This window comes from Saimiri boliviensis, chromosome 1 (assembly GCF_048565385.1).
Source record: "Saimiri boliviensis isolate mSaiBol1 chromosome 1, mSaiBol1.pri, whole genome shotgun sequence".
NCBI lineage: Eukaryota > Metazoa > Chordata > Mammalia > Primates > Cebidae > Saimiri > Saimiri boliviensis.
The window spans coordinates 175,717,246-175,744,433 of record NC_133449.1 but is presented as its reverse complement, the minus strand read 5'-3'; the positions used below and the strand labels follow the sequence as shown (position 1 = coordinate 175,744,433).

Genomic DNA, 27,188 nt, shown 5'->3' with positions numbered 1-27,188 from the left:
CCGTCTCTACTAAAAATACAAAATTTAGCCAGGCATGGTAGCAGGCACCTATAAGCCCAGCTACTTGGGAGGCTGAAGCAGAATTGCTTGAACCTGAGAGGCAGAGGTTGCAGTGAGCTGAGATCATGCCACTGCACTCCAGCCTTTGCGACACAGCAAGACTCCATTTCAAAAAAAAAAAAAAAATTTTTTTTTTTTAAATAGAGATAAGGGGACTCTCCTTGTTGTCGAGGCTGGTCTCAAACTCCTGGCCTCAAGTAATTCTTCTGTCTCAGCCTCCCAAAGTGTTTGAATAACAAGAAGTGAGCCACCTTGCCCAGCCTGACACAGTGACTTAGATCTTGTTTTTTTTGTTATGTATGTAATATAACACTTCATAGCAGGTATTTGATAGTAAATGAATTACGTAAGATGTACTTCACATTGAGGTTTCAGAACTACGTGGCATGACATTTTAATTAATAGTACAAGTCTGTAAAGAAGGGCTTTATCATCAGCACAGAGCAGGAAAATCCCTAAACCAAATGAAGATGATTACTGAGTCATTAATTAACTATGTTGTCTAATTACCCCAGTTTCAACCTCCATTTGGCTTCAAAAGTCAAGTCAACTTGCCAAAAAAAAAAAAAAAAGTCTACTTGCCCTGAAAGGAAGTTTGAATTATTTACCTTACTGTAAACTCTTAGAAGTGGAAACAAAACTGCCATTTAAATGTGCTTGCTGTTAATGAACTTGAGCGTGACTATGCTATGAATCAGCGAGTTTCAAAATGTATATTCCTGAGTCCTCTAGTCAAAAGGCAAAGGCTTCCTCTTTGGCTTGATCACACTATTAATACGTACACATATTTAACCACCGCTTTTTAAAACCCCTTAAAGGGGTTTTTTTTAAAACCCCTTACAATTTACACCTGTTTGGGTGACCGACTTAATAAATAAATGTGAAAGCCTATGAAGAGGTTTCTTAACAAAATAAATAAAGCTGCATTTTATTCTAGGATATTTAGTAACATTTACACTGAAGATGATGACGAAATGTGAATGAAATACTGCGATGAACAATAACCATCCCAGCTACTAGTGGTGGTACGGTCTCAACGGAGGACGATGACTTCTGAGGTCTCAAGTAATCGTCACAAAACCCAGGGAGCGGAACTGTCAGTGCCACCCCACGAAAGCGGCTACTGAATCCCAGATTGCCCCACGATCCCGGTTCTGCGAGCGAGATCACGTTCACAACGGCGGGAATTTCCACAGCGGTGACACACGGCACTTCCGGCCGGCCGTGAGAGTCAGTGACGTGGCGGCGAGGCTGGGCACGGTCGTCGGGGTCAGGGCACCAGGAGCTGTCAGGTGCCCTCGGGGCAATCCCGCTGGGAGAAAAGAGCTCGCCGGCAGCCGCTGCGGCAGCGAGGCCGGAGCCGGAAGTGCCACGTGTCCTGATTGCGGCTGCGCGGCCGGGGGCTGACAGACACTTCCGGCCGAGGCCTCCTTCCTTCTAGCTTTGGCTGCCTCCTTGTAGCCCGGCATTCGCGGCCCCGCCGGCCGGACTTTCTAGCCTCAGTTCCCAGGCTAGGCCGTGGCCGCCGGTGGCCTGGGGAGAGTGCGGCGCCATGCCTCGGGCTTGATGCGCCGCCCTCTCTTTTCCCAGTCTTCAGTCTCAAGTCGTTAGCCTCCTCCCTCCGCTTTCAGCAGTCGTCTTTCAGCTCTGTTCTTGGCCCTGTTGTCGACCCGGACCAGCCCCTTCCAACCCAGATAACCGCCGTCGTCATGTCCCAGCCGGGAATACCGGCCTCCGGCGGCGCCCCAGCCAGCCTCCAGGCCCAGAACGGAGCCGCCTCGACCTCGGGGTCTTCCTACGCTAACGGTAAGTGCTGTCCGAGGGGAGGGCTCAGCCTGGCTGGGGCTGAAACTGACCTTTGCGTGCCGCTGCTGCTTGAGGCGACATGGAGAGGGTGACCTCCCTACTGGGTTCTGGCCCAGATGGTGGTGGGCGGCTGGGCCAGGGGACCACGGCGATTGTGCACCTGCAGCCCCTGGATCGTCTTAGGCTTTCACATTTATTTATTCAGTCGGTCACCAAAACAGTAATTAAGTACCGGCTGTATGCAGCGTCCTGGGTGAAACATGGGTGTGAAACTGCCTCAAAACTCGAATGTAAGGATCATAGTGTTTGTGTGCCTTCGCCTCTCGTGCCACCTCACCCCAGTCTCCTAGAAAGCGGGATTTATGGTCTCATTCATCTGGGTTCTGCAGACCCTGAAGTGGGTTGGCAGTCGTACCCAGTCTGATTTTCTGATGATGAATGCATGCTTTTGGGATACCCCTTTTAGGGCCTACTCATCCCTCCCAGAACCTTCCCAGAATTGTACCTACAACACCTGTTCAGTGTTTCAGTTGCTGAAAAACCAAATAGAAGGGACGAGCTCCTGTTTGATTTCTAGAAGTCTGTACAGCACTTGGAAGTTGTTGGACACAACTCTTTGAATCTCTGACAGGAGTCTACATGTACATTATAGTTTGTCATTTGGCCTGAGAATGTCTTATAATTTTATACCTCTTCTAGGATTCCTTAAATCGTCCTACTTTATGATTTGCTAAGATTATTTCAATTGTTATAATAGAGTCTTTCTGCCAACAGACTGCCTACTTACAAATTTACCTACAAATCTCTGGTTTACAGAAATAAGACTAGTAGAATGGATGCTAAAGAGCTTAGTTGCCCATTGGAGTCTAAGATTTCTGTGAAGTTGGAGAAAACAGATAGTGACTAAAATTGCTAAATTACATTGTTTTTAGAGAAGACTGCTGTTTTCTTTACAGAGATGGCTCTAAAATACTTTTAAAAATGTCTGAGTAGGCAACTATGTGGGCAGAAGAAAGAATAAATGGAGGAAAGCCACTGAAAGCGTGTTAAGTTGAATTAATCATTCTTTTTCAAAATTATGGTAACAGATTATGTAAACTACATTTTATTCTAGGATATTTAGTAACATTTACATTGAGGATGAGAACAACTTAAAATGTTATATGGCTATGGATTTTTCTTATAATCTATAAATTGCAGTTTTACATCAACTTTAAATGACAAATCCTTAAATGTGCTTCCACGTTTATAGATGGGTGTGTCATAATATTGAAATGTTTGACATAATGTCATAATATTGAAATGAAGAGGTTTGACCACTGTGGTGTGCTGTATTAGAGATATTATCACTATGTTGATTTGATACAGCCCAACAGACATTTGTTGCACATATTCTAAGTTCTGTCTTGAGGATATAAAAGAGAATAAGAAAGCATTACCTGTACATAGGTTGCCCATAGCCAGTTGAGGAATTCACATATGTAACTGGTGACTGCAATTCAGGGTCATAGCAGCTGAAGAATGTGACCAACTGAGAGGTAGGGAATGAAACCATAGGACTGCAATTAAAGCCTCTTTTTGTTTGTCATTTATCTTAGGAGACAAGGTCTCATTCTGTCACCCAGGCTGGGGTGCAGTGGTGTGATCACAGCTTACTGCATTTCCAGCCTTCCAATACCTGGCTAATTTTTTTTTTTTTTTTTTTTTTTTTTGAGACAGAGTCTTACTTTGTCACCAGGCACCAGGCTGGAGTTCAGTGGCATGATCTTGGCTCACTGCAATTCCGCCTCCCAGGCTCAAGCAATTCTCCTGCCTCAGCCTCCCAAGTAGCTGGGACTACAGGCACGCGCCACCACGCCCAGCTAATTTTTGTATTTTTAGTAGAGACAGGGTTTCACCATGTTGGCAGGATGGTCTAGATCTCTTGACCTCGTGATCCACCCGCCTCGGCCTCCCAAAGTGCTGGGATTACAGGCGTGAGCCACCGCGCCCAGCATTTTTTTTTTTTTAATAATGTTTTTCTAGGCCGGGCGTGGTGGCTCATGCCTGTAATCCAAGCACTTTGGGAGGCCGAGGGGAGTGGATCACGAGGTCAAGAATCAAGACCATCCTGGTCAACATGGTGAAACCCCATCTCTACTAAAAAAAAATACAAAAATTAGCTGGGCGTGGTGGCGCACACCTGTAGTCCCAGCTACTCGGGAGGCTGAGGCAGGAGAATTACTTGAACCCAGGATGCAGAGGTTGCAGTGAGCCAAGATCGCGCCATTGCACTCCAGCCTGGGTAACAAGAGCAAAACTCAGCCTCAAAAAAAAAAAAAAAAAAGTTTTTCTAGAGATAAGGTCTCCCTGTGTTGCCCAGGATGGTCTTTAACTTCCCGCCTAAAGTGCCCTTCCCTCCTTAGCCTTCCAAAGTGCTGGAATTACAGGCCTGAGATTATAGGCATGAGCAACCACACCCTTTTGTTGTTGTTGTTGTTGAGACAGGTCTCTCTATGTTTCCTAGGCTGGTCTGAAACTCCTGGCCTCAAGTGATCCTCCTTACTCAGCCTTCCACAATGCTAGGATTAGAGGCATGAGCTACTGAGCCTGACCTGGGTTGTTTTATTGTTCATCCCACTAATACAAAGAGTAGGGGTGTGGTACCAAGTTGAAGGAGAGGATATTTTTCAGGAGGTGAGAAAATGTTTCAATGCTGGGGTATAGTTTTGGTTAACTATTCCAAAGCAGTAGTTGCTGCTTACCTTTTCTGTTGAAAACTTTTTTTTTTTCCTGAGATGGAGTTTCGCTCTTGTTGCCTAGGCTTGGAGTGTAATGGCACGATCTCAGCCCACTGCAACCTCTGCCTCCCTGATTCTAGCAATTCTCCTGTCTTATTCTACCAGCCTCTTGAGTAGCTGGTATTACAGGCACATGCCACCACGCCCGGCTAATTTTTTTTTTTTTTTTTGAGACAGTCTCACTCCATTGCAGTGGCAGACCTCGGGTCACTGCAACCTCCCCCTCCTGGGTTTAAGCAACTCTCCTGCCTCAGCCTCCTGAGTAGCTGGGACTACAGGCGTGTGTCACCACACCCAGCTAATTTTTGTATTTTAGTAGAGATGGGGTTTCTTTCTTTCTTTCTTTCTTTCTTTTTTTTTTTTTTTATAAAGATGGGGTTTCACCATGTTGGTCAGGCTGGTCTTGAACTCCTGACCTCAGGTGATCCACCCACCTTGGACTCCAAAGTGCTTGGATTATAGGCATGAGCCACCACGCCCGGCCTAGAGACGGGGTTTCACCATGTTGGCCAGGATGGTCTCGATCTCTTGACCTCGTGATCCGCCCACCTCGACCTCCCAAAGTGTTGGGATTACAGGCATGAGCCACTGTGCCCGGCCTAATTTTTGTATTTTTAGTAGAGACAGCGTTTCCTCATATTGGTCAGGCTGGTCAGGCTGGTCTCGAACTCCTGACCTCAGGTGATCCACTTGCCTCAGCCTCCCAAAGTTCTGGGATTACAGGCATGAGTTACCACACCTGGCCAAAAACTCTCAAGTATTTAATGAAGTTTGCTTAAATTACATGTTACAGTATAATTAGATCTTCAGTTTGCTTTTGTTTTTTGTTTTTGAGATGGAGTCTTGCTGTGTCGCCCAGGCTGGAGTACAGTGGTGTGATCTTGGCTCACTGCAACCTTTGCCTCCTAGGTTCAAGTGATTCTCTGGCCTCAGCCTCCTGAGTAGCTGGGACTACAGGCAGGCGCTACCATGCTCAGCTAATTTTTGTATTTTTAGTAGAGATGGAGTTCCACCATGTTGGTCAGGATGGTCTTGATTTCTTGACCTCATGATCCACCTGCTTCAGCTGCCCTAAGTGCTGGGATTACAGGTGTGAGCAACCGTACCCAGCGGACACATTTTTCTAAGTCTTTGTGTATACACATTTCCTTTGCAAAAATTGATAGCAAGTTGGACTGCAAGACCACTTAAAGTAATGGATGTTGATCTGATTATCATGTAATAAGGCCAAAGGCAAACAATGACTCCCACCGTTAATTAGTGCCTTTATTGACTGAATCAACTTGCAAAGGCAGTTAGAAACTGCAGTTTTGTTTTGTTTTGCTTTTTCAGACACAGTCTCAGACTAGAGTGCAGTGGTGCAGTCTCGGCTCACTGCAGCCATAACCACAAAGGTTCAACCGATCCTCCTGCCTCAGCCCCCAGTGTAGCTGGGATTACAGGCATGTGCCACCATACCCAGCTAATTTTTGTATTTTTTGTTGAGACAGGGTTTTACCATGTTGGTCAGGCTGTTCTCGAATTCCTGAGCTCAAGAGATCTACCTGCCTTGGCCTCCCAGAATTCAGAGGTTACAGCCACTGCACCCAACCAGAAACTGCAGTTTTATTAATTTAATTATATTTTATTTATTTATTTGTGATGGAGGCTTGCTCCGTCACCCAGGCTGGAGTGTAGTGGTGCGATCTTGGCTCACTACAGCATCTGCCTCCTGGGCCACAGAGTGAGACCCCTTCAAGCTATTCTTCTGACTCAGACTCCTGAGTAGCTGGGATTATAGCACCCACCACCATGCCTGGCTAATTTTTTTTTTTTTTTTTTTTTTTTAAGACAAGGTTTCACCATGTTGATCAGGCTGGTCTTGAACTCCTGACCTCAGGTGATCCGCCCGCCTTGGCCTCCAAAGTGCTTGGATTCCAGGTGTGAGCCACTACGCCCAGCCTGATTTTTGTATTTTTGATAGAGGTGGAATTTCACCATGTTGGCCAGGCTGGACTCAAATTATTGACCTAAAGCAATCTGCCCACCTTGGCCTCCCAAAGTGCTGGGGTTACAGACGTGAGACACTGCATTTGGCCAATAGTTAGCTATTTTTCTGTGACTTTTATTTATACTGTCATATAGGACATCATAATTAATGGAACCATATTATGGAGAGCCTTGAATTAAAATTGGTCATTCAATTGGATTCATGTATGATAGGCGGAAAGTATGAACTGTGCCTGGCGTATAGTAGCTTAAATATTTATGTAATGTATTAATGAATGGATAGCTTAAGAATAAAAAGATTTTGAGTGTTTACTTGGAATTTTAGGGGAAACCTAAAGTTCTGGAAGGTATCTTTTTTCCCTCCTATGGAATTTATATGAAAGGGGTAGTTTATTCGGTTCTTTTTTTGTGACTGTTGAGCAGGCTTTTTTTTTTTTTTGAGACAGAGTTTCGTTTTTACTGCCCAGGCTAGAGTGCAGTGGCGGGATCTTGGCTTATTTCAACCTTTGCCTCCTGGGTTCAAGCTATTGTCCTGCCTCAGCTTCCTGAGTACATGGGATTACAGGCATGGGCCACCACGCCCGTCTAATTTTTTTTTTTTTGAGATGGAGTTTCGCTCTTGTTACCCAGGCTGGAGTGCAATGGCGGGATCTGGGCTCACAGCAACCTCCGCCTCCTGGGCTCAGGCAATTCTCCTGCCTCAGCCTCCTAAGTAGCTGGGATTACAGGCACGCGCCACCACGCCCAGCTAGTGTTTTGTATTTTTAGTAGAGACGGGATTTCACCATGTTGACCAGGATGGTCTCGATCTCTCGACCTCGTGATCCACTCGCCTCGGCCTCCCAAAGTGCTGGGATTACTGGCTTGAGCCACCGCGCCCGGCCTAATTTTTTGTATCTTTAATAGAGATGGGGTTTCACCCTGTTGGCCACCTGACCTTTTGATGTGCCCACTTCAGCCTCTCGAAGTGCTGGGATTATAGGCATAAACCACCATGCCTGGGCTAGGCTTTCTTTTTTTTTTTTAAGATGGGGTTTCACCATGTTGGTCAGGCTGGTCTTGAACTCCCGACCTCAGGTGATTCACCCGCCTTGGCCTCCAAAGTGCTTGGATTACAGGCATGAGCCACCATGTCCGGCCTTTTTTTTTTTTTGAGACAGAGTTTTGCTCTTGTTACCCAGGCTGGAGTGCAATGGCGCAATCTCAGCTCACTACAACCTCCGCCTCCTGGGTTCAGGCAATTCTCCTGCCTCAGCCTCCTGAGTAGCTGGGATTATAGGCACGTGCCACCATGCCCAGCTAATTTTTTGTATTTTTTAGTAGAGATGGGGTTTCACCATGTTGACCAGGATGGTCTCGATCTCTTGACCTTGTGTTCCACCCGACTTGAGCCACCGCGCCCGGCCTGAAATAAGATTTTATAAAGGTGGGACCTGGGATCTCAGTTTAGACCATTATTATATTATAGCAGGTTCCTCTGATTCTGAAGCTCCTGGTTCGGTGGGAAGCACTCATCTGCATTCAGTCTTGCCTCTAACTTTCTCATTTAGCCTCTTTACCCACACATACCAAAATTGTCCTTAATAAGGCCATAAGGCCAGGCACAGTGGCTCACACCTGTAATTCCAGCACTTTGAGAGATCAGGAGACCCATAGTGAAACCTCATCTCTAATAAAGACGAAAAAAAATTTGACAGGTGTGGTGGTGAGCACCTGTAATCCCAGCTACTCAGGAGGCTGGGGCAGGAGAATCACTGGAACCTGGGAGGCAGAGGTTGCAATGAGCCGAGATCGTGCCATTGCACTCCAATCTGGGCAGCAGGGCAAGAATTCGTCTCAAAAAAAAAAAAAAAGAAAAAAAAGAAAAAGGCCACAAGTGGCTTCCTGGTTATTAAATAGAAAAATATTTTTCACTCCTCATTCTCTGAGATGCATTAGATACTTTTGGCTGTTACTTAATTTTTGCAACAGTTGCTTTCTTTTGTTTCTAGGATGTCACCAGAAGGGTAGTTACAGTTTTATTTTTCCTTTTTTTTGGTTGCTATTTCTCAACAGCAGTATTCTCAATATTTCTTCCTTTTCTGATTGGTTTTTACTCTCCTATTGGTGTTCTTCAAGGTGACCTATTACTCTTTTTTTTTTTTTGGTGACGGAGTCTCGCAGTGTCACCTGGGCAATGGTGCGATCTTGGCTCACTGCAACCTCTGCCTCCCAGGTTCAAGCAATTCTCCTGCCTCAGCCTCCCAAGTAGCTGGGATTTCAGACGCCTGCCACCATGCCCGGCTAATTTTTGGTATTTTTGGTAGAGAGGGGATTTCACTACATTGGCCAGGTTGGTCTTGAACTCAACCTCATTATCCACCCACCTCAGCCTCCCAAAGTGCTGGGATTACAGGAGTGAGCCACTGCGCCTGGCCTCTTTTTCTTACTCTTATATGCTCCCTGGGTGTCTTTAATTCCCATGGTTTTAAAACTTTTTTTTCTTTTTTTTTTTTTTGAGACAGAATTTTGTTCTTGTTGCCCAGGCTGGAGTGCAGTGGCACCGTCTCGGCTCACTGCAACCTCTGCCTCCAGGTTCAAGCGTTTCTTCTGCCTTAGCTTTCAGAGTAGCTGGGATTACAGGCATGTGCCACCATGCCTGGCTAATTTTGTATTTTTAGTGTTCTCCATGATGGTCAGGCTGGTCTCCAACTCCTGACCTCAGGTGATTCACTGGCTTCGGCCTCCCAAAGTGCTGGGATTACAGGCATGAGCCACTGTACCTGGCCCCCATGGTTTTAAATCTTACACATATATCAGTGACTCCCAAAATTATATCTTAAGCTGTAACCTATCACTTTGGCTGCAGATAAATATCTTTATACTGGACATTTCCAATTAGATTTCTTGGTAGCACCTGAAAATCAGCGTGTTTAAAATAACTCTTTTAGTCTCTTTTCCTTCTGCCATTCTCCACCTTTTTTTTTTTTTTTTTTCCCCAAGAGATAGCATCTCACTCAGTTGCCCTTGCTGGAATGCAATGATAGCTCAATTGCAGCCTTGAACTCCTGGACTCAGGTGATCTTCCCACCTCAGCCTCCCGAGTATTTAGGACCACAGTTATTACCACGCTAATTTTTAAAAGTTGTTTGAGCTGAGTGGAGTGGCTCATGCTTGTAATCTTAGTACTTTGTAAGGCCAAGTCAGGAAGATCTCCTTAGCCCAGGAGTTTGAGACCATCCTGGACAACTTAGGGAGACCCCATTTCTTTTTTTTTTTTTTTTTTTTGAGACGGAGTTTCGCTCTTGTTACCCAGGCTGGAGTGCAATGGCGCCATCTCGGCTCACCGCAACCTCCGCCTCCTGGGTTCAGGCAATTCTCCTGCCTCAGCCTCCTGAGTAGCTGGGATTACAGGCACGTGCCACCATGCCCAGCTAATTTTTTGTATCTTTAGTAGAGACGGGGTTTCACCATGTTGACCAGGATGGTCTCGATCTCTTGACCTCGTGATCCACCCGCCTCGGCCTCCCAAAGTGCTGGGATTATAGGCTTGAGCCACCGCGCCCGGCCGGGAGACCCCATTTCTACAAAAAATTAAAAAATTAGCTGAGCATAATGGTACATGCCTGTAGTCCCAGCTATTCAAGAGGGGAGGTGGGAGGATCACTTGAACCTGGGAGATTGAAGCTGCAGTGAGCTGTGACACTTCAGCCTGGGTGACAGTGAGACCTCTTTTCTAAAAATAACAACAACACACAAAACCAAAACATATCTTTTGTAGAGTAGGGACTTGCTATGTTGCCCAGGCTGGTCTCAAACTCCTGGCCTCCAGTGATCCTTCCACCTCGACCTTCTGAAGTGCTGGGATTATTAGCATGAGCCACCATGCCCAGCCTACATTTCTTAATTTTCTTCTCCTTCTGTTCCAATGCATAAATACTGCCATCCACCAGGTTGTTCAGGTCAGAAACCGAGGAGTCATTCTAGGTTCTTTCTTCTCTTTATCACCCATATTCAGTTCCACATAAAATCCCATGAGTGCTGTTTCCTCAAATCAGTTTTTTAAAATTTGAGTAATGTGTAGATACTAAATATTTCTCTGTGATCCCAGTGATAATTCATTTATTTATTTATTTATTTATTTTTGACACAGGTTCTCACTCTATTGCCCAGGCTAGAGTGCAAGGGCATGATCACAGATCACTATAGGCTTGATCTCTTGGGCTCGTGGTCCTCCTGCCTCAACCTCCTGAGTAGCTGGGACTATAGCCATGTGCCACCATAACTGGCTAATTTTTTATGTTTTGTAGAGATGGGGTCTCACTATATTACCCAAATTTTTCTTTTTTTTTTTTTTTTTTTTTGACGGAGTTTCGCTCTTGTTACCCAGGCTGGAGTGCAATGGCGCGATCTCGGCTCACCGCAACCTCCGCCTCCTGGGTTCAGGCAATTCTCCTGCCTCAGCCTCCTGAGTAGCTGGGATTACAGGCACACACCACCATGCCCAGCTAATTTTTTGTATTTTTAGTAGATACGGGGTTTCACCATGTTGACCAGGTTGGTCTCGATCTCTCGACCTCGTGATCCACCCGCCTCGGCCTCCCAAAGTGCTGGGATTACAGGCTTGAGCCACCGCGCCCGGCTACCCAAGTTTTTCTTAAAGTCTTGAGGTCAAGCAGTGCTTCCACCTTGGCTTCCCAAAGTGCTCAGATTACAGGATTAAGCCACCATGCCTGGCAAAAATTATTTTTACTAAATGTGTGCCTGCAAACACAAAACTAGATGTACATTTCATAGGTTTATAGCTGTTGTACTATTGTAAAACCAAACATTAAAAATATCAACAAAAGGCTGGGTGCAGTGGCTCAAGCCTTTAATCCCAACACTTGGGAGGTTGAGGTGGCCAGATCACTTGAGATCAGAAATTCAAGAACAGGGCCGGGCGCGGTGGCTCAAGCCTGTAATCCCAGCACTTTGGGAGGCCGAGGTGGGTGGATCACGAGATCAAGAGATCGAGACTATCCTGGTCAACATGGTGAAACCCCGTCTCTACTAAAAATACAAAAAAAATTAACTGGGCATGGTGGCATGTGCCTGTAATCCCAGCAACTCAGGAGGTTGAGGCAGGAGAATTGCCTGGACCTAGGAGGCAGAGGTTGCGGTGAGCTGAGATTGTGCCGTTGCGCTCCAGCCTGGGTAACGAGCGAAATTCCATCTCAAAAAAAAAAAGATTTTCACCTAGTGGAGAGGGATGTCAGAAAAAAATAATTTTCATGTAATAGTTACTCACAATAGGTCTGTGATGGTAACTACCACAAAACAAGTTCTTTTGTATCTGTCTTCCTGCCAGTTGGCCTTATGACTGACTGCATATTCTTTTTTTTTTTTCCTTTTTTTGAGACAGGAGACAGGGTCTTACTTTATCACACTGGAGTGCAGTGGTGTGAACACAGCTCCCTGCAGCCTTAAACTCCTGTGTTCAGTGATCCTCCTGCCTTGGCCCCCAAGTAGCTGTAACTTAACAGGCATGTGTCAGACAGGTATGCGCCACCATGCCCAGCCAATTCTTATATTTTTTATAGAGATGAGATCTTACTATTGTGTCCAGGCTGGTTTCAAACTCCTGAGCGCAAGCTATGTACCTGCCTTGGCATCTCAAAGTGTTGGGATTATAGGTATGAACCACTGTGCCCAGCATCTTTTCATCTTTATTGACCTGTCAAATTTTTGCTTATTTTGTATATTTTGATTATGTTTGGCTTTCACTTGGCTGCATCTGGCTTGAAGGCACATCTTTAGCATATTAGCTTGTGATAAGATTGTAAATACAACCAGGCATGTTTGCTCACGCCTGTAGTCCTAGCACTTAAAGTGGCTGCACAGGAAGATTACTTGAGTTCAGGAATTTGAGACCAGCCTGGGCAACATAGTGAGCCTCTGTCTCTAGAAAAAAAAAAAAAAAAAAAAGTTAGCTGGGCGTGGTGGCACACACCTGTAGTCCCAGCTTCTCTGGAGGCTTGGATGGGAGGATCGCTTGAGCCCAGGAAGTCAGGGCTGCAATGAGCCATGATTGTACCACTGCACTCCAGCTTGGACAACAGAGTGAGATGCTGTCGCAATCAATCAATCAATAAGTAAGTAAATAGATAAATAAAATTGTAATACAAATATGAAACTAGGCCAGGAAATCTTGTGGCAACGTTAGGCTGTGAGATGGCCTATTTTTATCCAAATGACCCAAAATATACTTATAAATTAATTTTTTACAAATATTTTTATTTATTCAAACATTTCTATATTCCCTCTGCTACTATTTAGTCCATCTTTTTTTTTTTTTTTTTTTGGTCACTCAAGCTGGAGTGCAGTGGTGTGATCCTCCTGCCTCAGCTCAGCCTCGACCTCCTGGGTTCAAGTGATTCTCTTGCCTTAGTCCCCCAAGGAGCTAGGACTACAGGCGTACACCACCAAGGCCAGCTACTTTTTGTTTTTGTTTTTGTTTTTTTTTAAAGATGGGATTTCACCATGATGGCCAGGCTGGTCTCGAACTCCTGACCTCAGGTGATCCACCCACCTTGGCCTCCCAAAGTGTTAGGATTACAGGCATGAGCCACTGCGCCCAGCCGCTTTTTGTATTTTTTTTTTTTTTTTGATTAAAAAATATGGAACGCTTCACGAATTTGCATGTCATCCTTGCACAGGGGCCATGCTAATCTTCTCTGTATTGTTCCAATTTTAGTATATGTGCTGCCGAAGCGAGCACCACTTTTTGTATTTTTTATAGACATAGGGCTTTGTCATGTTGCCCAGGCTGGTCTTGAACTCCTGGGCTCAAGCTATCCACCTGCCTCGGCCTCCCAAAGTGCTGGGATTACAGACATGAGCCACTGCACTGGCCTTCATTGTGGTTTTCGTTTGCATTTCTGTTAGGACTATTGATGTTTGTATTTCTTAATGACTAATGATGTTGGATGTTTTGGCATGTGCTTATTAGCAATCTTCTTTGGAAGTATATTTGAATGTCTGTTTAAGTCCTTTGCTTATTTTTTAATTGGGTTATGTGGTTTTTTTTGCTGACTATAAGAATGTGTATTTTACTTTATCTTTTAGAGTATTGCTGTATTCGTTTGTAAGACTAATTTTTCCTCCTTTTATTGGAAGGTCCTGTCCAAAATGCATTGCTGTCTTCACAAGAGTCAGTGAACCAAGGATACAGTTTCCAGCTTCCGGGATCCTACCCTCATCTAATACCAGCAAAGACTTTGAATCCAGTCTCTGGACAATCTAACCATGGTAGTTCTCAGGGATCTGGTCAGACTTTTAATAGACCACCCATGGCCTCTAATCCAATGACACCTTTGCTTCATAGTGATCCTGCTCCCCGATTGCCATTACCTGCTTCTCAGAACCCATCTTCTACACCATTGCCTTCTGGTAGCTTTCTTCCTGGAGCCAATCTGCCACCACCTTTGAATTGGCAATATAACTATCCATCCACAGGCTCACAAACAAACCATTGTCCTCGTGCATCACCCCAACCAACTGTATCTGGAAATACAAGTCTAACCACAAACCATCAATATGTTTCTTCTGGATATCCTTCACCTCAAAATAACTTCATAAAGTCAGGTAGTATTCTTATAGAAGTGCTTAAAATGTAGAAATGTGAAACTTTTGTTTATTTAGATGTTTGAAATAATACCTGAAACCTTAAAACCATGTGGAAAATGTGACTTTAAAAATCATTAGTAGTTTTTGTTGTTGTTTTTCATTTTTGGGTTTTCCAGCAAATACTAGAAAGCCTGCTAGACAAATTCTAAACAAGCTATAACACTTAATCGTACTTTTCCTTTTTTTTCTTTTTTGAGATGGAGTCTTGCTTTGTCACCCAGACTGGAATGCAGTGGCACAATCTCAGCTTACCGCAACCTCCATCTCCCATGTTCAAGTGATTCTCCTGCCTCAGCCTCCCCTGAGACTACAGGCATGACTGCTATGCTTGGCTAATTTTTGTATTTTTTGTAGAGACAGGTTTTTGTGGGGTTTTTTTTTGATACAGATTTTCACTCTTGTCGTCCAGGCTGGAGTGCAATGGTGCGATCTCGGCTCATTGCAACCTCCACTTCCCAGGTTCAAGTGATTCTCCTGCCTTAGTCTCCCAAATAGCTGGGATTACAGGTGCCTGCCACCACAGCTAGCTAATTTTGTACTTTTTTTGGTAGAGACAGGGTTTCAGCATGTTGGCCAGGCTGGTCTTGAACTCCTGACCTCAGGTGATCTGCCTGCCTCAGCCTCTCAAGGTGCTTAGATTATAGGCATGAGCCACTGCACTTGGCCAAGGCAGCGTTATACCATGTTGGCCAGGCTGGTCTTGAAAACTCCTGACCTCAAGAGATCCACCTGCCTTGGCCTCCCAAAGCGCTGGGATTATAGGCATGAGCCATGGTACCTGACGTCATTAGTAGTTTTTAAATAAATTAATTTTCTAACCTTTGAATTGACTCAAAACAACTTAAATTTGTGGATTATTCCTGCTTTGCTTCTTTCCAGTCTTTTTCTTTGAGTCACCCATAATATTTCAGAGACTCAAGTTTGTGTGCAGAACCACCTTACACAGACTGGCTATTATTTTAATGAACTAGGTTCCATCTTACAGTCAAGGCTGAGTGAATCCCTGTGGTCTTTCTTTCTTTCTTTCTTTTTTGAGATGGAGTTTCGCTCTTGTTGCTCAGGCTGGAGTGCAGTGGCACAATCTCAGCTCACTACAACCTCCGCCTCCTGGGTTCAAGCAATTATTGGAGTAGCTGGGATTACAGGTATGCACCACCACGCCTGGCTAATTTTATTTTTTTTAGTAGAGACAAGGTTTCTCCATGTTGCCCGGCTGGTCTCGAACTCCTGAGTTCAAGTGATCCTCCCACCTTGGCATCCCAAAGTGCTGGAATTATAGGCATGAGCCACCGTGTATGTCTATTTTAATGCCAGTAAAATGTATTGATTACTGTAGTTTTGTAGTAAACTTTGAATTTGAAAAGTATGACTCCTCTAACTTTGTTTTCAAGATTGTTTTGGCTTTTCTGGTTCTCTTGCATTTCATAAGAATTTTAGTATCAGTTTGTCAATTTTTGCAAAAAGAGATAGCTGGGGTCAGGCACAGTGGCTCATGCCTATAATACCAGCACTTTGGAGGCTGAGATGGGTGGATCACTTGGGCTCAGGAGTTTGAGACTAGCCTGGGTGACGGACATAGCAAAACACTGCCTCTTCAAAAAATTAGCCAGTCATGGTGGCACACATCTGTGGCTCCAGCTACTTGATAGGCTGAGGTGGGAAGACAGCTTGAGCCCAGGGAGGTCAGGGTGCAGTGAGTTGAGATTGTGCCACTGCACTCCAGCCTGGACGAGTTACACCTTTTCTCAAAAAAAAAAAAAAAAAAAAGATAGCTGGGATTTTCATAGAGATTGTGTTGAATCAGTTTGAGGAGAAAGCTACATATTATATATTCTTAGACTGACATATCTTTTTATCTTTTAACATCAGTGTTTCGTTGGATTTTTCCTTTTTTCCTTTTTTGCTATTAAAATTAGCAAGGTGTTACACTTTTTTTTGAGACGGAGTTTCGCTCTTGTTACCCAGGCTGGAGTGCAATGGCCCGATCTCGGCTCACTGCAACCTCCACCTCCTGGGTTCAGGCAATTCTCCTGCCTCAGCCTCCTGAGTAGCTGGGATTACAGGCACACGCCACCATGCCCAGCTAATTTTTTGTATTTTTATTAGAGGCGGGGTTTCACCATGTTGACCAGGATGGTCTCAATCTCTCGACCTCGTGATCCACCCGCCTCGGCCTCCCGAAGTGCTGGGATTACAGGCTTGAGCCACTGCGCCCGGCCACTTTTTTTTTTTTTTTTGAGTCTTGCTCTGTGGCCCAAGCTGGAGTGCAGTGGCGTGATCTTGGCCCACCGCAACCTCTGCCTCCTGGGTTCAAGCAATTCTCCTGCCTCAGCCTCCTGAGTAGCTGGGATTACAGGCACGTTCCACTATATCTGGCTAATTTTTTGTATTTTTAGTAGAGACAGGGCTTCACCATATGGGCCAGGCTGGTCTTGAACTCCTGACCTCAAGTGATCCACCAGCCTTAGCCTCCCAAAATGCTAGGATTACAGGTGTGAGCCACCACACCCTGCCATATTTATTAACATTAGTAGTATTTCTTTGAAAATCATTTAAAATTCCGTATTGGGATCTGCAGGTTGATGCTGCTCAACAGACATCCTCAAGTTTATGAATTAGTGAAGGCTTCCAAGTGAAATAGTAATATCAATAGTTATCTTTTACAGTTCATGTATGTTTATGTAGCATATACTCCATCAGGCTTGTAGATTAATGGCTGAAATTTTATTTTTCCAAGCCCTTGATCAGACATTGGCAATGGTGAATGCATTTTGGTCTTGTAAAGATTAAAGCTGCTTCTAGAAACTTAAGTTTCTTTATGGAAATCTTCTGACCTGCAATTGCTAGAGCCAAAATCCTTCACATTACTTTTGTCCTAATTCATTTGATACGATGAGTGAGCATCAGTCACTTGAAATGAATGAATATGGTGGTGCACGCCTGTGGTCCCATCTACTCGAGGCTGAAGTGGGGGAATTGCTTGAGCCCGGTTAGTCGAGGCTGCAGTGAGCTATGATTGCCCCACTACACTCTAGCCTAGGTGACAGATTGAGACTCTGTCTCAAAAAAAAAAAAAAAAAGTCTTTAAAAAAGTGGTATCTATATTTTCCAGACTCTACCAAACTTTTATATGCATTATCTGTTTTTGTGTTTTGTTTTTTATTTTTTAGAGATAGGCTGCCTCTCTGTTTCCCAGGCTGGAGTGCAGTGGCACTATCATAGCTCACTGTGACATCAAACTGGGCTCAAACTATCCTCCAGCCTAACCTCCCTGGGTAGGTGTGCCACAATGCCTGGCTAATCTTGTCTTTATTTTTTGTAGAGTCAGAGTCTTACCCTGCCGCCCAGGGTAGAGTACAGTGGCACGATCATAGCTCACTATAACTGCAACCTAGCTCACTGTAATTGCTGATCTCAAGCAATCCTGCTGCCTGGAACTCCTAAAGTTCTGGGATTACAGGTGTGAGCCACCTAGCCAGGCCTGCATTATCTTCATAGCAATCTCTTACAGATGTGAAGTATAAGACTTGAATAATTTGTCCAAAACCACAATAAAATAGTTTGGGAAAACATTTATTTAAAAACTATTTAAGGGCCAATCATGGTAGCTCACGCCTATAATACTAGTACTTTGGGAGGCTGAGGTAGGAGTTACCCACTTGAGGCCAGGAGTTCAAGACTAGCCTGAGCAAAATAGCAAGACCCCATCTCTATTTTTTAAAAATAATTTTATTTAAAAATAAATAAATAATACAAACTAAGAGTAGGTGTAGCTTCTCTTAAAAAGGTACATTATCAATAATCTAAAATTAGCTGTAACAGAAACCCTCAGGTGCTGAACCTTGTCTCCAGTACAGATGTGGTAAGAGAGACATATATAAGTGCTGAGGCTGGGCATGGTGGCTCACACCTGTAATCCTAGCACTTTGGGAGACTGAGGCAGTTGGATCAACTGAGGTCAGGAGTTCGAGACCAGCCTGGCCAGCATGGTGAAAACCCTGTCTCTACTAGAAATACAAAAATTAGGCAGGTGTGGTGGCACATTCCTGCAATCCTAGCTACTCAGGAGGCTAAGGCAGGAGAATTGCTTGAACCCAGGAGGCAGAGGTTACTGTGAGCTGAGATCGTGTCACTGCACTCCAGCCTGGGCAACAGCAAGACTCTGCCTCCAAAAAAAAAAAAAAAAGGTGCTGAAACTTAGGAAAGAAGGAGAAATAAGAACACATAAACTGGCCGGATGCGGTGGCTCACGCCTGTAATCCCAGCTCTTTGGGAGGCCGAGGTGGGCAGATTACAAGGTCAGGAGTTTGAGACCAGTCTGGTAAACCTGGTGAAATTACGTCTTTACTAACAATACAAATATTAGTCAGGTATGGTTAGCATACACCTATAATCCCAGCTACTCAGGGGCCTGACGAAGAAGAATCGCTTGAACCTCCTTCTGGCTTGAACCTCCTTCTTTAGTGGAGTTTGCAATGAGCCAAGATTGCGCCACTGTGCTCTAACCTGGGAGGCAGAGCAAGACTAAAAAAAAAAAAAAAAAAAAAAAAATATATATATATATATATATATATATATATATATATATATATGTACACACATACTGGTAAAATGTACTTTAAAAAGAGCCTTCTTTTTTCTCATTTGAACCTTCAAAGAACCTTCAAACTCCTCATTTTTTTTGTTTGTCCAACTCATAACTGATAGTTGGTATCAGATAGTCTGATACCAAAGCTGTATCTAGTTTATACTAAGTTTTTAGTTCATATATTAATATTTTCTGCATTTTTAAAATAGGCTACCTTTTAGCATCATTTAGGGGCTGAGAGGGCAGACTCTGAAACTAATTATTAGTGCCGTTAATAAGAATTATTCAACCTTTAAAAATAATGTTCATTTTATGAAACATATGATAATCTCTTCAAAAATATTCTTCTAAAAGCTGTGAAAATCTCTATAAGCTTACTTTTATTCTGTTAAACATTAGGTTGTAGGTTGTTACATCTTTGTGGCCAGATGTATCTTATGTTCTTGTTCATGCTGAGTTGGTAATGTACCTTGCCCCTTTGTTTCTTTGACTTGTTTGTATTGTCCTAGATATGTGTGAGTACTTTTTTGATAAGGGAGTTACATGGCAATAATCTTTCTCTTCACTTTTGTCAGCAAGGCACTGATTAATTTTGTTGGGTGTAAGGTTCAGTAATAGGCAATTTTTCTTTTCTTTTCTTTTCTTTTTTTTGTTTTCTTGAGATGGAGTCTTGCTCTGTTGCCCAGGCTGGAGTGCCATTTTGAAAAATTTCAAATCTGGGTACATTTATTCCTTTAGTTTTGTAAAATATAAGATTAGCTGTGTTATAAGTAAAGTTTATTACCTATTTCACTTATAAACTCAGATATTAAAAAAAAGTCTTGGAATGAAAAATCAGCATACATTTATCAATGGTATTTTATCTACTTTGTAGACTTTAATATTCTACTTTGGCGAAGGTGGAAGCAATGTAGTTAATTTGAAAGAACAGATGGTTGTGTGTTTTGAAACTTTGATACCACGCAGAATAATTTCCCTAAGGATAACTGGTCATGTTTTTACACTTGGTTTTGAACTCATTGTCCAAACAGAAAAATGATGAAGTTAGGGCAGTGAAATACTGGTAGATAGATGGACAAATACCATGTCATTTTTTCTAATTTTAATCTAATTTATTATTTTATTTTGTTTTTATTTATTTATTTATTTATTTTTGCTCACCTTCAGCTGTCTTGATTGAGTTATATATTTTATTTTATTTTTTTAGTAGAGACGGGGTTTCTCCATGTTCGTCAGGCTGGTCTCGAACTCTCAACCTCAAGTGATCCTCCTGCCTTGGCTTCCCAAGGTGCTGGGATTACAGGTGTGAGCCACTGTGCCTGGCCTACCATGTCATTCTTAGTTTCTTTTCTTTTTTTTTTTTTTCCTATTAAAACTATTTTTTTTTTTTTTTTTTTTTTTTAAGAGATGGGTTTTCACCATCTTGGTCGGGTTGGTCTTGAACTGCTGACTGTGTGATCCACCCCCCTCAGCCTCCCAAAGTGCTGGGATTACACGCCCAGCCCTTAGTTTATTTTGATGAATATTTTATAATGTTTATATATGAACTTTGGATCAATTCCAATTTTTAAGCCTAGAGAATGTTGTTAATATAATGTTACAGAATTATATAATGTTAATGTTAGGCTGTTATAGAAGGTAAACTAGGTTTCACTATTATTTGGTAAATGCTGAAGAGTGTACAAATTCATAATCTCATTTTTAACAGGTTATACCCTAATAAAACAAAGGAAAATAAAATTTAGAGAATTTAGAATAACCTGTATTTTTATGTACTTATTTCTGTGGAGATTTGGCCTCTCTATGTTGCCCAGTCTGGTCTTGAATTCCTAGCTTCCTGCCTTGGTCTCCTAAAGTCCTGGGATTATAGACATGAACTACTGTGCCTGGCCCCCTATTTTTTTTTTTTTTTTTTTTTTGAGACAGAGTCTTGCTCTGTCACCCAGGCTGGAGTGCAGTGGCAAGATCTTGGCTCACTGCAGTCTCCACCTCTTGGGTTCAAGTGATTCTCCCTCCTCAATTTCCCAAGTAGCTGGGCTTACAGGTGCCCACCACCATGCCTGGCTAATTTTTTGTATTTTTAGTAGAGACAGGGTTTCACCATGTTGGCCAGGCTGGTTTCGAACTCTTGACTACAGGTGATCTACTCTTCCTGGCCTGGCCCTCTATTTTTAGACTCACTCTAAACTTAGTTGATGTTAATGGAACAGTCTATGTTAGTAAACAAAATTAACAAAATATTACAAAATTAATAATATTAAAATAGTTATTTTAATTTGTACTAGAATGTATTTCACATGGCCTGTTGAACCTAATGATCAGTTTTTTTTTGTATTGTTTTGTTTTGTTTTTTTAATAGAGATGGGGTGTCACCATGTTGGCCAGGCTGGTCTCGAACTCCTGACTGCAGGTGATCTACCCATTTTGGCCTCCCAAAGTGCTGGGATTACAGGCGTGAGCCACTGCGCCTGGCCATGATCAGTTAATAAGAAATTAATAAACAGGGCTGGCCAAGTACAGTGGCTTATGCTTGTAATCCCACCACTTTGGGAGGGCAAGACAGGAGGATCACTGGAGCCCTGGAATTTACAAACAGCTTGGGCAACAAAATAAGACCCCCTCTTCTCTATTTTATTAAAATTAAAAAATAGTAATAATAGCTTTGTCCAGTGGCAGTATCATAGCCAATGAGGTTTATCCGAGGCACGATTATTGCTAATTGAAAACTTTTCCTAATACCCTGCCATGACGACTTGAAATATAGTCGGCATTGGCAATTTTTGACAGTCTCTACGGAGACTGAATTAAAAAAAAAAAAAGGGCCAGGCACGGTGGCTCAAGCCTGTAATCCCAGCACTTTGGGAGGCCGAGGCAGGTGGATCATGAGGTCAAGAGATCGAGACCATCCTGGTCAACATGGTAAACCCCATCTCTACTAAAAATACAAAGAATTAGCTGAGCATGGTGGCGCATGCCTGTAATCCCAGCTACTCAGGAGGCTGAGGCAGGAGAATTGCCTGAACCCAGGAGGCGGAGGTTGCGGTGAGCCGAGGTCGCCATCATTGCACTCCAGCCTGGGTAACAAGAGTGAAACTCCATCTCAAAAAAAAAGAGAAAGAAAAAGAAAAAAAATAAAATAATAAAACAAACAGGGCAATGTATCTACTTTAAAAGTGTTTTCATCCAAATTTTCTGTTTACTCTGCTCTGATTGACAGGTAAGAGGCCTGGTAGGGGACAGCTAGAAATTTCTAAAATATGGTCCGGGCAAAGTGGCTCACGTCTGCAGTCCAGCACTTTGGGAGGTCAAGGCGGGCGGATAACCTGAGGTCAGGAGTTCAAGACCAGCCTGGCCAACATGGTGAAACCCCAACTCTACTAAATATATAAAAAATTAGCTGGGCATGGTGTCGCATATGTGTAACTGCAGCTACTCAGGAGGCTTAGGCAGGAGAATCCCTTGAACCAGGGAGGTAGATGTTGCAGTGAGCTGAGATCTTGCTACTCCACTCCAGCCTGGGTGACAAAAAAAAAAAAAAGAAAAGAAAAGAAAGAAATGTGTGTAAAATATGCATATAGATTGAAACATTGTAAATTTAGGAAATTAACATGTTTCTGATAATGTTTTGGTGATTATAATTTAAATGTAAGGTTGGAAATTACTTAGCTTTGGTAAAAGGCTGATTTTGGCAATTGTCTTAAGTTCTTAAGTGACATGTGAAAAACCAATGTTTCCATAGGTTCATCTGTACCTCCCCTAGTGAATCCACCTCTGCCTACAATTCTTCAACCAGGAGATCCTCATGGGCCCCCTCCAGCTGGAGGCCCACCCCCAATAAACGCCCTCCCGCCCCAGAAATCATCATATAGACATGTACCCCAGCCCTCATTTAATTCGTCTGTCAACCAAGAAGGTAAGTTAAGTGAATCAAGAAACAAAGTCAAGTTCTCAAAGTTTTTTATTTTTATTTTTTGAGGCATAGTCTCACTCTAGCTCAAGCTAGAGTGCAGTGGTACAACCTCAGCTCACTGCAGCTTTTGCCTCTGAGGCTCAAGCGATTCTCAAGCTTCAGCCTCCCACGTAGCTGGGACTGGAGGCATGCGCCGTGACACCTAGTTATTTATTTATTTATTTATTTATTTTTTAAGATGGGGTGTCACCATGTTGGTCAGGCTGGTTTTGAACTCCTGACCTCAGGCGATCACCTGTCTTGGCCTTCAAAGTGCTTGGGTTACAGGTGTGAGCCACCGTGCCCGGCAGTTTTTTGGTATTTTTAGTAAAGATGGGGTTTCACCATGTTGCCCTGGGTGGTCTTGAACTCCTGAACTCAGGCGATTCTGCCTTGACCTCCCAAAGTGCTGGGATTACTGGTGTGAGCCGTGGCACCCGGCCAAGTCCTCAAGTTTTGACTTAGGGTAGAAAGATGAATATTACCAAATTCTGTGCATTAGAATCACATTTTTTTCCAGAAAATCTAATTTTGGTTAGGGATGGGCTACAGGAAGTTACAGTTTAAAGTTCCTCAGGAATTCCATTGCCCACCACTGGGCTGTGACTAACATTTGGGAAAAAAGCTCTTAGCTTTTTGTTACTTTTTTTTGTTGCTATGCAGATGTTTTAAAAATCATGGCTGTAAAGTCAGGTGGTTTTTGGGAGTGCATGCAAAAGGAGAATTACTACTTTTCTTGTCATGATGTTAGAATATTAGAAATACCTTTTTAAAATAGTGACCTTTTTCATTGAAAATATTTTTTTTTTTTTTTTTTTTTTTTTGAGACGGAGTTTCACTCTTGTTACCCAGGCTGGAGTGCAATGGCGCGATCTCGGCTCACCGCAACCTCCGCCTCCTGGGTTCAAGCAATTCTCCTGCCTCAGCCTCCTGAGTAGCTGGGATTACAGGCACGTGCCACCATGCCCTGCTAATTTTTTGTATTTTTAGTAGAGACGGGGTTTCACCATGTTGACCAGGATGGTCTCGATCTCTCGACCTCGTGATCCACCCGCCTCGGCCTCCCAAAGTGCTGGGATTACAGGCTTGAGCCACCGCGCCCGGCGAAAATATATTTTGATTGCCACTAATATTGTAAATATTAACACATGGTTATGAAACTAAATAAATGTCATTTATACAAGCGGTACAAAAATACAACTTGTGAAATTTCATTTCTCCTCCCCAGAATCATTGTCAATTCATGCAATTTTATATAAGTAAAATATTTTAAAGTGTTATTTTGGGATGTAATGGAAATAAGAGTGTTCACTTAAATAAGATATTTTGTAAAGTAAGAAATTTGGTTTCAGGCTGTGTGTGGTGGCTCGCACCTGTAATCCCAGCACTTTGGGAGGCCAAAGCGGGTGAATCACTTGAGGTCAGGAGTTTGAGATCAGCCTGGCCAACATGGTGAAACCCTATCTCTACTAAAAATGCAAAAATTACCTGGGCGTGGTGGCATGTGCCTGTAATCCCAGCTACTTCAGAGACTGAGGCAGGAGAATTGCTTGAACCCAAGAGGTGGAGGTTGTAGTGAGCTAAGATCACACCACTGCACTCCAGCCTGGGTTACAAAATAAGACTCAGTCTCAAAAAAAAAAAAAAAAAAAGTAATAGAATGACGAGGCTTTGTCTCATTGCTTGCCACAATATTACTTTGAAGATCATTACCATAAATACTTATATTAAAAAAATTTTTTTTTTTTTTTTTTTTTTTTTTTTTGAGACAGAGTTTCCCTCTTGTTACCCAGGCTGGAGTGCAATGGTGCGATCTCGGCTCACCGCAACCTCCGCCTCCTGGGTTCAGGCAATTCTCCTGCCTCAGCCTCCTGAGTGGGTGGGATTACAGGCACGCGCCACCATGCCCAGCTAATTTTTTGTATTTTTAGTAGAGACGGGGTTTCACCATGTTGACCAGGACGGTCTCAATCTCTCGACCTCGTGATCCACCCGCCTTGGCCTCCCAAAGTGCTGGGATTACAGGCTTGAGCCACCGCGCCCGGCCTAAAAAAATTTTTTTATAGTTCACTCTGTCACCCAGGCTGGAGTGCAGTGGTGCGATCGTAGCTCACTGCAGCCTCAGCCTCCTGGTCTCACACAATCTTCCTGCCTCAGCTTCTGGAGTAGCAGGAATTACAGGTGTGCACCACCACACCCAGCTAATTTTTCGTTTTTATTTTATTTATTTTTGAGACAGAGTCTCACTCTGTTGCCCAGGCTGGAGTGTGGTAGAAGGATCTCAGCTCACTGCAGCTTCTGCCTCCTGGGTTCAAGTGATTCTTGTGCCTCAGTCTTCCTCGTAGCTTAGATTACAGTCATGCGCCACCACACCTGGCTAATTTTTATATTTTCAGTAGAGACAGGGTTTTCCCATGTTGCCCAGGCTGGTGTGAATTCCTGAGCTCAAGTGATCTGCCCACTTTGGCCTCCGAAAGTGCTGGAATTACAGGTGTAAGCTTCCACACCTGGCTTACTTTTTTTTTTTTTGAGATGGAGTTTCCCTCTTGTTACCCAGGCTGGAGTGCAATGGCACCATCTCGGCTCACCGCAACCTCCACCTTCTGGGTTCCGGCAATTCTCCTGCCTCAGCCTCCTGAGTAGCTGTGATTACAGGCATGCGCCACCATGCCCAGCTAATTTTTTGTATTTTTAGTAGAGACGGGGTTTCACCATGTTGAACAGGATGGTCTCGATCTGTTGACCTCGTGATCCACCCGCCTCGGCCTCCCAAAGTGCTGGGATTACAGATGTGAGCCACTGCACCCGGCTACATTTTTTAACAACTAAAAAGAATTCACAATATGCCCAGTGATTTTGTTTCTGCTAAAAGTTTTACTGTGATTTTCTGTAATTAATTCATGGCTAAAGTCAAGTTGGTCTTGAGACCTGGAAAGAAGTTACTCACTTTATTTTTTTATTATTTATTTATTTATTTTGAAATGGAGTCTCATTCCCATTGAGCATGCTGGAGTGCAGTGGTGCAATCTTGGCTTACTGCAAACTCCACCTCCCAGGTTCAAGCGATTTTCCTTCCTAAGCCTCCTGAGTAGCTGGGAATACAGGCAGGGTTTCTTTTTTTTTTTTTTTTTTTTTTTAAGACAGGGTTTCACCATGTTGGTCAGGCTGGTCTTGAACTCCCGACCTCAGGTGATCCGCCTGCCTTGGCCTCCAAAGTGCTTGGATTACAGGCGTGAACCACCGTGCCCGGCCTAACAGGTGGGGTTTCACCATGTTGGCCAGATTGGTCTTGAACTCCTGACATCAGGTGATCCACCCGCCTTGGCCTTCCAAAGTGTTAGGGTTACTGACGTGAGCCACTGCGCGCAGCCAGTTACTGACTTTAAACGGTTAAATTTATCTGCTTCATATTAATAGCTATTGAAGTTAGCAATTTTGTACTTAAGTGCTAGAAGCTAATGCTATTTGCTGAATTTGTTTCTTCTCTCCCTGAATTAGAGCTCATAAATAACAGAGGTAACTGGAAATAAATATTTAGTTCTCAAAAGCAGATGCCCCTGGCATTTGTCTTTAATCTTGTATCATTTGGGGAGATGTTGATATTTTAATTCTATTTTGGTGGTTGTTCTCTAGACTTAAAGCAGTTTTAATTCATTTATATCACCTTCAAATTAATTTTGGATTCCACTCTTTGTTAAATGTTTTGAAAATAATGTCTTTGTTCATCATAATTTTACTTTCTTTTTTTGTTTGTTTGCTTTTTTGAGATGGAGTTTCTCTCTGTCACCTAGGCTGGAGTGCAGTGGCACGATCTCAGCTCACAGCAACCTCCCCCTCCTGGGTTCAAGCAGTTCTCCTCCCTTAGCCTCTCAAGTAGCTGAGATTATAGGTGCTTGCCACCACACCTGGCTAATTTTTTTTGTATTTTTAGTAGAGATGGGATTTCTAGTAGAGACAAGTTTGAGACCATGTTGGCCAGGCTAGTCTCAAACTCCTGACCTCATGATCTGCCCACCTCAGCCTCCCAAAGTGCTAGGATTACAGATGTGAGCCACTGTGCCCGGCCTCTTTTTCTTTAAATGGTTTTGATTTTGATAATTTTTTTTTCATTGTGTACTGCTCCTTAAAGGGTACTTTGTTGTTGTTGTTGTTGTTGTTGTTGTTTTTTAAGATGGGGTTTCACCATGATGGCCAGGCTGGTCTTGAACTCCTGACCTCAGGTGATCCACCCACCTCAGCCTCCCAAAGTGTTAGGATTACAGGCGTGAGCCACTGCATCCAGCCATTTTTTTTTTTTTTTTTTTTTTTTTTTTTTTTTTGAGGCAAGAGTCTTTGTTGCCCAGGCTGGAGTGCGGATGTGCAATCTCAG

The 27,188-nt window shown here is 43.3% G+C and overlaps 1 protein-coding gene and 3 non-coding genes across 9 annotated transcripts in view; 2 read left to right on the top strand and 2 right to left on the bottom strand.

Moving 5' to 3' along the window:
- The first annotated feature begins 932 nt into the window (after positions 1-932).
- SEC24A (SEC24 homolog A, COPII coat complex component) overlaps positions 933-27,188 on the top strand; it is a 77,800-nt gene continuing 51,544 nt past the window's right edge. For 2 of the 6 annotated variants that reach the window (XM_039470467.2, XM_039470453.2), the window contains exons 1-3: positions 1,291-1,866; positions 13,773-14,240; positions 22,610-22,783. In XM_039470467.2, coding sequence (XP_039326401.2) covers positions 1,770-1,866; positions 13,773-14,240; positions 22,610-22,783 — 739 coding nt within the window. In that variant the 5' untranslated portion in view covers positions 1,291-1,769. The other 4 variants (XM_039470471.2, XM_074381470.1, XM_039470459.2 and 1 more) reach the window with 4 other exon arrangements.
- Positions 13,268-13,374, bottom strand: LOC120365576 (U6 spliceosomal RNA). Its single transcript, XR_005580469.2, has one exon. It is a non-coding gene; the product is annotated as a U6 spliceosomal RNA (small nuclear RNA).
- LOC120365709 (U7 small nuclear RNA) lies at positions 14,386-14,447 on the bottom strand. Its single transcript, XR_005580585.1, has one exon. It is a non-coding gene; the product is annotated as a U7 small nuclear RNA (small nuclear RNA).
- On the top strand, positions 21,529-21,669 carry LOC120365397 (U4 spliceosomal RNA). Its single transcript, XR_005580342.1, has one exon. It is a non-coding gene; the product is annotated as a U4 spliceosomal RNA (small nuclear RNA).